This window comes from Centruroides sculpturatus, unplaced genomic scaffold, assembly GCF_000671375.1.
Source record: "Centruroides sculpturatus isolate CEXI.00-Female unplaced genomic scaffold, Cexi_2.0 scaffold2196, whole genome shotgun sequence".
Taxonomy (NCBI): Eukaryota; Metazoa; Arthropoda; class Arachnida; order Scorpiones; family Buthidae; genus Centruroides; species Centruroides sculpturatus.
The window spans coordinates 10,992-23,132 of NW_019386346.1; the positions used below are offsets into that span (position 1 = coordinate 10,992).

At 26.2% G+C, this 12,141-nt stretch overlaps 1 protein-coding gene across 1 annotated transcript in view; it reads left to right on the forward strand.

The window, feature by feature from the left end:
- The first annotated feature begins 2,945 nt into the window (after positions 1-2,945).
- Positions 2,946-12,141, forward strand: part of LOC111614636 (Down syndrome cell adhesion molecule-like) — a 49,018-nt gene continuing 39,822 nt past the window's right edge. Inside the window, exons 1-2 of the mRNA XM_023356004.1 lie at positions 2,946-3,198; positions 3,284-3,604. Of these exons, the coding sequence (XP_023211772.1) occupies positions 3,156-3,198; positions 3,284-3,604 (364 nt within the window). The 5' untranslated portion in view covers positions 2,946-3,155. The remainder of the gene's footprint in view (positions 3,199-3,283; positions 3,605-12,141) is intronic.

Here is a 12,141-nt window from a genome sequence, read left to right on the forward strand (position 1 = left end):
CAAATTTTATTGACTTTTACTTACTGAAAATCTTCAACTAAATCAAAATACAAAATTTTCATTAAATAATACCTTTTTTTCCTACTTTTTCTTCTTCTTTTTCTGAAGTTCCTTTCTCTAACCACGCTGATCTTGTTTGTACTTTAATGCTTCAATTTAAGGTACTTCTTAGATAAATTTGTTGCTCGTTGCAAAACTTGTATGCTCCATTATTTTTATGATTTATAGTGTCATTTTTTTCCTATGACGTCTAAGAAGTGAGACTGGTGATTTATATTTTCATTTTACATTGGATCTAAGGTTTTACTTTTTCAATGATCGACATAAAAATAAGCGTCACAAAATGTGTTTTTCTTTTAGGTGAATTGTATCGAAAATTGCGATCTCTTTACTCACCTTTCACCTGTCTGATGGAAGATAATATAAAGTCTACTGGATAAGTTTGAATTATGGGTTAAGTGGGTGAATTATGATATCTTAAAACCAAGTATCTTTAAGTATCCTTTGTCGTAAATGTTGCATTTTAAAGGTCAAAAGTGATAATAAAACGAATAATTTATAAAGAATTAGGCTATATACCTGTTTTATTATACTAGCAAGTTTTCTGATGTATCATGTAAAATTCATTAATTATAAAATTTATTGTGCATTAAAAAAGGAAGAATATTTTAATTATAATTAAAGAAAATTCTTATTTTCTTAATAAACGAAAACAATTTTTTCTCTTTGATGTTGAAATTATTTAAAGAATAATTTACTTGGTCGTTTTTTTAAACATTGCGATTATTAAATAAAATTTTAAAATTATAAACTTAAAATTACAAGTGAGAGCGTTGAGTAAAAATTAAAAAAACACACAAAAGTTTACAAAAAATTTCAAAGAAGTTATTAAATAGATATTTTAATATTTTAAAGAACACAATAAATTCTTGTAAGGGTTTTTGAAATTGTATTAATATAATGAATATTAATGTTTAATTTTGAATAAAAAATTTCATAAAACTTTTTCTTTAACGTTATTTTTAAAAAGTAGAGTAAGGTTTATCGAACAAACCCTAGAAATTTATAAAATTATAAAAGAAATATGAAAAGAAATGCATTCAGTTTGTTAATTTTTAATACATTTTTATAAGATTTATTTGTCTTAAAATAAATGAAATTTGTTGAATTGGAATATGTAATTATTTTTATTGTTTGAATGTTTTCTAAAGTTTTCTTTTGTTTAAATTTTATTTTATGCAAACTGTTCGAAAGCAAAATTTTTTCATTCGTTTAGCGCCAAAGATATGTGTTTTTTTATGAATTGCACAAAGAGACACTCGAAATAAAGACGTATGAAGTTGGAACATCAATTTTAAACTTAATTGAGATTAATAAAGTGTAGATCAAATGTTCTTAAAGTAGTTGTGTTTAAAGAAAATGTTCGCCTTGAGATGCTAAAGTAACTGCATTCACTTTGTAAAAATTTCTTTTAAAATGTAACAATATTTTTTATTTTTGTAAAAGCTTTAAAACTGATTGGAAATAAATCGCAATAAAAGAAATAGTAAACACTTTGTCTCAATTACAATTTCTATCGATTTTTGTAAAGAAAACACTGCCGAAACTTCCATTTAACGTATCTAGAAAAACAGATGATGGATTAAAGAAAAATAAATAACTGGATAATACATATATATATTTTTTTTCTTCTGTAAGTGTTTTTTTATTTCCGAGAAGAAAGAAATGGTAATGAGAAAGAAATCATAATTAAATCGTCACTTATCGTCAAGTAGGAGGATGGGGCAAATACATTTTGTATGAGGTAGCAAAGGTGAGTCAATCGACTTAAGTTAGACTTTGCAAACACATTTCAAACTCGGTCTGACAACCTATGCAGTGACAAAAGAAGTTAACCCATGGGAGACTAGTCACATGCGCAACAGTAATGCCCTCGACGTAGCAGCCTATTGCTTTACTGTTTGTTTAATGCCTAGGGTCGAGAGAAAGAGCACGTGCAATCTACAGTAGAAAAGGTTTAGCCTGTCAAGAAAAATCGATGCCTGGAACGTATAGACCTACCTCAGAAGAAACGCATTTCAGTTCGCTACTCCCAATTCATCGCAAATCCCTTTAAAGAAGTGAATAGCAGAGGACACGGTACTCTATATGGTCTTTCTTACAAAACGAACTCAAAAGACGCCACTGATGAAAGAAGAGAATACCAACGTTCGATAGACAGTGCATTTTTATGTTCTTGCTCTGAAAAGACACCTTTACAATATGTTGTGTCAGTTTTACGTTTACTATCCACGTATATTTGAACTCGTTGATTTTGTTTAGAAAAGATTAATGATACGCTTTTTTCGTTTATAAAAATAAATTTGATAAGATAAGAGTGAATTTTTAAAAAATAAATAAATAAAATTTCGTACACGTATGATTCTAAATAGGCAAATTATTGGAAAATTCACTTCACCTCTAAAAAAACATAAAATATTTTTAGAGTTTATCGCTGAAAATAAACTCTAAAAAATAAATAAGTAAACGAAGAAGTAGTAAATAAAATACTGTAAATAAAAATATAGCACTTCGAAAAATGTCAAAATTAAGAGTGGAATTTTTAAACTTAATAGGTACACCTTTTATTAAATTTTAATAATATATATAGGCCTATAATGAATAAAGCATTAAACGATATACAGTAAAATTTTAAAACGGATAAAAAATTTTGCATGTTTAATGATGTTTAAAGAAACTAACTCTTTAGGATTATCTTAATCACAATCAAAATAAATCCATTAAAGTTTTTAAAGGAAATTTTATTAAGATAAGACTAAGAAAAGCTCTATTTAACGATAAGATAATTTATTATGAAAGGAATGAGGCTAAATATCGGTTTCCAAGTTGCTAACAAAGCTTAATTACATGCTCCATTGTCGAGCTTTATTCTATACAAGATCGAGTCATTCGCTGTATTGACACCTTATAGAATACAATTTGTAGCATGAAATGGCTCAGGATTAGTTATTAATTGATCAGTAAACATCGAGGAGGCTTAGAAAATAAGAGAAGCTGATTGGTTGCGAAGATACAGTTCTGCCAGCAGGTTGTCGATAGTAGTACAGTCAGCAGTCAAGAGCTTGCTCTCGTACAGTGTATATCTACCAGGATCCATGTCTCAGTTTAGCGTGTCACTGTGCTTTTACCTCTTTCATCGTAAGTATAAAACAGTCAATTTAAGAATGTTTACTTAACTAGCAAACCTTTGGTATCATTTTATCCATTAAAAACTTATTTTCAGTCTGTTTGGCTAAATTCGAGATGGAAAGTCCCACTATCGTTCGTGAGCCTCCTATGCATGTTAATTTCTATAATACAACCGGCACGATTATCCCTTGTGTGACTAAATCCACTCCTCTTCCGGAAGTGAGGTGGACGAGTAGTGACGGTATCGCAGTCAAAGACATACCTGGACTGAGACATGTGAGATCTGATGGTTCACTCGTCTTTCCTCCCTTCCCGGCTGAAAAATATAGACAAGATGTACATTCCGCAGTTTACAGGTGTGTGGCATCAAACGTGCTCGGAGTTATCGGAAGTAGAAACGTCAACGTGAGAGGAGGTAAGAAAAAGTTCAAAGTTTATAATAAAATTACAAAAAAAATTCGAAATTTTGCTACTTTAAACGTGTCAATTAGATCCTTAAATACGTTTATTACTTAAAAAATATTCAGAAAAAAAGAAACCCTAAAAAATTGATGAAATATTAGCGTTATTAGCAATTAAAATGACGTCGAATATATCAAAAATGAAGTCTGTTGAGTTTCGAAAACTTTATAAACATATCTTCATAACGCATCAATATTTATGCTTTATAAATATTTATAAAGTTGGAATTTTTTTTAAACTTTAGTGAAAACAATTAGTTTGATTTCCATACTACATCCATTATCAATAGGCAGTTATAGAAGAATCTGGTTACTAATCATTACGAGTCAGACCACCAATCAATTCAATTTGGTTTTAACTTTTCTTGAACTCTTCAATAAAGATGAGCTCGTTTTGAATGTATTTATGTCAGATAAGAGCAGTTGCCTTACTTTAAAAGAATTTATGGCTTAAAATACACTCGACCTTTAAAGTATCGTGTTAAATGATATTGGAATTTTATTACGTTTTATGTATACATATTTCAATATTATTTTGACATATTTTTTGTCATATTTCATATGAAATAAATATATTATGTATAAAATTACTTGTAACTTTTATCAATTAGATTTATTAAGTCTAGTTTCACTTAATCACCATAATTAGAAATTAATTCAATTGCATTTAGATTTCAATTATTAAAATTAAATTAATTATTTAAAGTTTGAAAAGTTGAATTTTACTTTTCATAAATGAAAAGTTCTAATTTGTTTTTTTGTCATTGTATGACTGTTTATTTTTTGAAATGTAGCAATTAATTTTCTTATGAATATTGAATTAGAATTAAGATAGCCACGAGGGATTATTGCACATGAAAAAATAAGCTTTACAAGCAATTGAATGCTTATAATTAGATTAAAAAATAATTTATTGTCGGAAAAAACTAGCAATTAAATATGTAAAACACGTTTTTATTATCGTAAATTATAAAAAAATAAATATTTAAAAAGTTGCAGAGTGAATGTTTTTCCAATGAAAATAAATTAGCCCGAGGTTTGGTAATATTCACTAATGACTTATAAAATTGAAGCCATAGAGAATGTCCATCAGCATAAAATGAAAAATATATGGATTAAATTACTCTACACAGATTTTTATTAGAATTATAATCAAGTTAATTTTGTAGTTAAAGAGTTTAAAAAATGTTTTAAATGCTTTCAGAGAATCTGAGTATAATTATTTCTAGCCTCTCAAAAATAATATTCAGCTTAACATTCTAGGCATAAAATTATAATTTATAGTAATATAAAATATCTAAAATGTAATTATTTTTTTTCAATAAATTTTTATTAATTTAAATTTGAGTAAATTATTAATAAATTGCGAGATGAATAACTAATTCGGTAATTCTGTTTCTTGATGCAGTACGAGTTCCGTTATCCTTTCAAAACTAATTTAGTTTAATCGAAAACACACTATTCATTTTTTTATTTCTTGACAGTATTAGCTTTTTCTATTATTATTTGAATTATAAATGAATGAAAAATAAATAAATCTTTAACTTTCTTATTACTTATTGCATTAAATGGAATTTTCGGACTTAATATTAAAGCAAACAGATAGAAGATATTGGGTATCAGTTCACGTATTGCAAAGAAATAACTGGAAAGTCTGAAGAAGTTGGATGCGAGAGAAATTTAGTTTAGTGAACAGAGCAAGAGGTTAGTGAAGCTGTACAGTAAGACGCGAAGGACGTCGTGATCTGAAGCACAGAATGAGACCTGCAACGACAGGAGAGGGGACCGAGAACCTTGCCATTTCTCATTGAAATTCTGACAATATATCTCTGACTTATTGCTGATATACTTGGAGTTTGCAAAAGCCTTTTTGCATCAAATATTAAAGTAGACAGCGTATTTATATAAGAAAAATTTTTCAAACATCATGCATCGTAGTAATGAAATATTTCAACAATCGATGAAAGATACTTCACGATATGATATTTAATATTTGTTTTTGAATAATATACTTATATGCCAGTATTATTTTTTCTTTTAGCTATGGGTTACACACTTTTATATCAATAATATTTTATAATATACATTCTTTTAGTATTACAATAATATATTATCTAATCATAGTGATGTATTACAATATCATAATCTTTTATTCATCGCATATCACCAATATTTTTCTAGCTTATTTTTCTACTGGGCCCGTTATTTTATAACGTAGATATCATTAATTTTGGTACTTCTTATAGTCATGAAATTTCTTCAGTTTCCAGCTTTTACTTTCAGTTAACGTTTTTTTTCCGTCATACACAAATGTTAACATACTTTATATATACAAATTTATCTTAATAGCTAAAAAAGAAACACTTACATACGTACCAAATATTAGGTTTAATCATTCTGCATGTAAAATTCATTAAATAACTAATCATATATAAAAATTTTAATTGAATTTCCACTCGACAAAAATTGCTAATAAATTAAAATCCAAACATATTAGGATAAACGACGACTTCAGTATATTTATCTTCTTAGTTAGATAAACAGATAAACCTGATAATCTTTGTAATTAGCTATTTAATGACGAAAGTTTCTATGGATGTTCATTAAGCAAATCCCCGAGTTTATAAACGTGAATGATATATTTATGTTTAGAATTTATTCGTGACTTAACAAATGATATAAAATAAATTTTATATTACTTTAATTAAAGGTAAAATATTTATTTACTACGACAAAATTCTACAAAAATTACAAATTATGCTAATATNAAAGCCAAAAATATTTGTTTTCTATTTGATTTTAAATATTCAGTCTCTGTAAATTTCTTCCTTTTCTTTCTGTAGATTAGAAAAATAATAATTAATTTATTACCATTAAATATATAATAGCATAGATTGAAATTTTTCTATTACACACATTATTACTTTTTTGATCGTGTTTATAAACAAAGATGTGTTGTACATAATAATTAATTAAAATGTATGTATGAATATAAATTGTATATATACTATTAAAAAGTTGTTTATCGTTAATAATGCTAAATTCTACATCACCAACAACCCGAAGCTAATAGATAAACTATTAAATGTTTAACTATTACAATACAAGATGCAACATTACAGAGAATAAATAAATAAATCGGGCGTAATTTTAAAAATATATATATTTTGCTTTTTTAGTTACAACAGTAAATAAAGTTTAATGAAAAATAAAATACCATCTAGCCTTATACTTTTAAAACTTTAATTTATTTATTTTGACTTTGATAAAAATGAAAGTCAACTAAGTTAAAGTACTCTGTTTTAAGTTTCAGAAGTTCTCCATTTTTTTCATTTTTTTTTTCATTCTCTTTCATTTCTCTGGAAGAGAAAATTTTTTCGTTTTATTTCAACTTGTGGTTTGCTGAATTCCGGAAACATCTTGACTGAATTATTCTTATATATTTAGTTTAAAAATTAGTTTTAATATATAAATTATTTTAAATTTATCATTTGTTTTTATTTCATATCTAAAATAAATGTAAGTTTTTCACGGAAAAAAATGTGTATTTTTTACGCGCAAGCTATCCATTTTCTTCTAGAAAATCGTTAAAGTTGTTAGCTTTCATCTGCCTAGAAAGAAAGCATATATATCCAATTACATTGGACGTCCGCAAAAAGGAAAAAACAAAGAAATGTCTGTATTTGAAAATCATTGAATTTTTGACTGGCTGGCGGTAAAGGACACACGAAAAAAATGAAAAAGAAACTTTATCAAAAGGAATTTTTTGTGATTTTTGTATCTTGTAGTAATGTTCACATTTCATCTTAAATTATAGTTTGAGTCTGCCAACTGGAGGAAGAAGTCTTCTCATGTCAGAAAGTTTCAAAAAAACTGTACGGTTGGAGGTTGACGTTATTTTCCCCCTTTTCTATTTCTTTTTTCCCCTATTTTCATTTCGATATTTTTAAAAGAAAGACAGAAAAAGTCGATAACTATTGTGCATACTTAGGCGAATTTCAATTACCGAGTCGTGTTTTTATCCAACGATTTTATCGGATGTATATATTTGTGTCAATCACTATATAAATCAAAGCAGCAGATTTAAAATATATTGCAACGCTTAGATTATTTATCATAGATAGCATCGACTTCGGTATCTTTAACGTACTCGTAGTATTATAATTGTTAGTGATTTTTGTCTGGAGTAATATAAAAAGTATTAAGGTATAGAAGAAGAGATTTTCCTTCTGGCTATTAAGAACAGGGTATTTTTGCTAGGTATACATCAAAATTTTTACGGCACTTTAATGAAAAAGTTATGATAGATAGTGATCTTCTTAAGAAGACTTTTCTTATATTTTACGCTTGGCCGAGATTTTTCGTATAACGGTAATTCAAGACTTTTCACATCAATTTGATGACTTTGCAAATATTTTTGAGTAATTTAAAAATATATGTTTAAAAAATATTTGGAACACGTGTGATATTTGCATAAGCAGCAAATAATGGCCATATTTCATTCTATGATATATTAATGATTTAAACTTTGGCTATTACATTCCCATCAGCGCGTCCTTTTTTATTGAAGAAAAACGCCACACAACACGGTAATGATTATTCAAAAAACAACAAGACCAAAGTTTGAAGCTGTCTCTGATGTTTTAAAAATGATTTTTAAGAGAGGAAGAAAAATTTTTTAAGTAAATGTTTATAAATAGTTTTTTTTGTATGTAGAAATGTTGAAGAAAAATAATGCTGCAGCATTGTACGCGATACAGAATCAATAACGGCATCAAAAATCAGTGGAAGAAATTGCCTCATTAAGGAGACATCTGGTCGTTCTTATCGTCATATATTTAAAAGTCAATATGTCATCAGTTCACCTTGTACAAGATGGTCATGTTCTAATTGTAGTCGCCTCGGAATTCTGTGATGGATAAGGCTTTATTTTCTATATTTTTCTCGTATTTGTTCTCATTACCACTATTTGTTTTTTTCTTTAAATGTAGCTAGAAATTCAAATGACGAGTGAACTGCAAAAAGTTAATGTATTTTTTAAAATGTAGTCGAATATTTTCCCTGAACGTCTTTAAATATTTAAGAGATTCAAATGTATACAGTAAATTATTGATTCTGCTATAAAATGACAAAATAGTTTAAAGAATTGCTTAGTAATTTTAATTACTATAGAAAAAAAAATTATAGTTATTTTATACAGCAAAAGAAAAAGAAACGATTGAAATTCTGGATATTGAATAGTTAAAGAATAAATAAAATATGAGAAGAAAGAGAAAAGATATTAAAGAATAAAATAATATTTAGTAATTTAACTTTTCTATACTTTTTGAAGTGAATTTTTGCTAAAGTTGTGCTAGAGAAACCAATTGTCACGCATAATTGTGAATAAAAAGAAATAAAAAAGTTGTTTTGTTGATTTGGTCGAGAGAAAACATTTCTTTTATTCTGGTAGGAAATGATAAAATAGAATAAAAGCAGAAGCGAAAACAGCAATAATATGACTACTTAAATAATTAAATTAGCAACTTGTCAGTTTATATTAGTGATTAAACGGCTGGAATATACAAATTTGGTTTAAGAGTTTGGATTTATTTTGTAAGTTGAAAGTTTTAAAATTTTTTACTTNGAATTTTGCAGAATTGCGGATAAAACCGAAACCCTTGCAGAATAGTTAGGTGATGTGATACGGATAAGTGTGACACCGAATCGCAAGTATTTGTGGAATTCTGCGTTTTGCAAGTTCCTATAAAGGTGAAACTTGCTTTATATACAAGAAAGATACAGAAGAATATCTAAAAATATGAATATTTTTGTCATATCCATAACAAAAGAATTGGCATTTTGGAAAGCCGAGGATCGTTCAAAAGTTTACCGATCACTAACGTTTTTTCTTATATGTGTACTATTTTTCAATGTCAAATATAAATAACAGCGCACTCGATCTTCGTAAATAATTGCGAAAATTCTAAGGTTTTTCCGCTTATAAATTTATGGGTGTTGAAAACGATCGCCCTGTTATTTTTATTATACTTATTTCAATTATATTTTTATAACATTTCTCCTGCGCGATGCGTGCGTTATGAAATATAGCAAATATTATTGAAAAATAAAATGATTGAAAGAGCTTTCAGCTTTTATTTATTGTTATTTTTATAGAAGTTTAGTATAAATGATGTTCTCTTGAATATTAAATAAACGATGTTGAAAGATATATTAGAGAAAGGTTGCCTAAATCTTATCGATTTGCGTTTTTTGTTTAAAAATATATTTTTAAAATATACATATTTATAAAAAAGAATATAAAGCGAAACTTCGTCATATAACGAAGCTTTATATAAAACGGAAGTTTATAAATGGCTTGTTTTTAGTATGCAAATATTAGAAATATAAATCGTATGGAGTAACATTGCAGATCTAATCCTCGTGATAGATTGCTATTTTGTTCCATTTTTCGACATCTGTGCTCTTTTCCTAACGTTACAACCCATGCATAAAAAATACGCTGTATCTCTTTATGCTTTAGTAGCATTTCTATAATCTCCATTTGTTTCATTTAACTTCTTTTAAATTTTCAGTTCTTCAACATTTGTATAAACAAGGATTATAATTCTCAACATTAATTACTTGTTGATCTCCTTGTCGTCATAGAAGCTAAATTCCCAATTCATTTTTATTGCATTGAGGTAACATTATATTATAGCAACGATTTGCATACAAAATCGAATGATAAAGTACTTTTTTTACAGAAATCAAAAAGCATTATCAGTATATGAACGGCATTTAAAAAACATTTAGGCAATCTTTCTATTCTACTGAATTATTGCTTAAGATAGTTAAAAAAAAAAAAAACTTTGTTATACTGCATAATATCATTTTCATTTTAGTGTATCATAATGTACAATACACTCTGTTCAATATTTAATTAAACTTTTAATGTAATTAAGAGAATTATTGATATAGTAAGTAAGAAAATATTTTTTTTTATCAATTATTAAAAAGAAAAGATTTATTATCTAATCACGAACAGTAAATATTTTATGCAATTTTATGTAATTCTCAATATTTTAGTAATTGCAAAATGGATTTATTTTAAAGCAGACACGCTACCGGATAATATGAAAGGAAATAACAATACAAAAAGAGAAAATATAATATTATGTGGAGTAAATTAAAGAAAATTATTTATTAGAATGTAGAATGAGAATGGATAGTGGAAATAAAATGGAAAACATCACGCAAGACCGATATTCTCACGCACAAAATAGCTACAATGATTGCAAGTGCTTAAAGTGTCCTAAGGGATGCTAAAATTCACGTTATTCCATTATCTTTAATATTCTCTATTTGTAATATCTGGATTGACTGGAAAAGTAAAACTTTTCGAAATTGAACATGAAGTTTGTTCATGACAAATGAATATTTATCTTTCACGTAAAACGCTTTTACTGTTAAGGGAATAATGCAGAAAAATCACAAATTTTCGAAGAATGAATTGTCATCTACATACATAAATATAAAATATATATAGTATTAAACACTATATATTTTTATTTGCGAGTGTATATTATAAGAATGCATTCAATTTATCTAAATTTTATATTTTACAATATTTATATTGATATAAATTTATCTAAGATTTAATTTCGAATTCTTCACATCAATTATGTATTGTTTTACAAAAGAAGATATACTTAGACATTAATTTAAAATTTTTTTTAGAATTTTAGAAACTTTAAATTATTTTTTAAATTTCTTTTAAAATATTAAAAAATATTTTGGCAATTTTCTTTTTAAATATCGATATATGCAAATCACAAGATTAACAGATAATTTAATCATTAAAGAAATGGACTTGTAATAGAAGAACAAGAACAAATCTTGTAACAGACTAATGAAATGTGCCCATATACAAGGTTCGTCATTGAAAGAGAATGAGGAAAGACCTATATTTCAATGTTTAATTATAGAAAGTGGATAAAGGAAAGACTGAATGTAATCAATTACTTGGATAGATAAAGAGAAAAAATACATATTTATCATATATTATAAGGTATATAATATGAAATGTCTAATTTAAATTATTGAAAAAATTTAATGTTATAATAACAATAAAAGAACTTAAATCTATTGAAGAGAAGACGAAATTTCTTTAAATTTAATAACTAAATCATTTAAAGAATTTAATTAAAATATAATATTGATGCAATAAATATGTAACATCATTATCGTTATTGTATAAGACTTTATTCTAAAATTAGTTATATAAATTATAATTAAATGAGAAAAAAATATATTTCGTTTGATATTACTTTTCTCTGATTCTAGATTTTTTTTATTCTACCATTGCAAAGTACTCTAAAAATATAATAAAAGTAGAAATTTCAATGGAAAGTAATATCTACTCAGTCTTCCTTTTTGTTTATTTAAATATTGCTATTAATATTTATATCGACGTTTTAATCATACAAACATTTTATAAATATGTAATCTT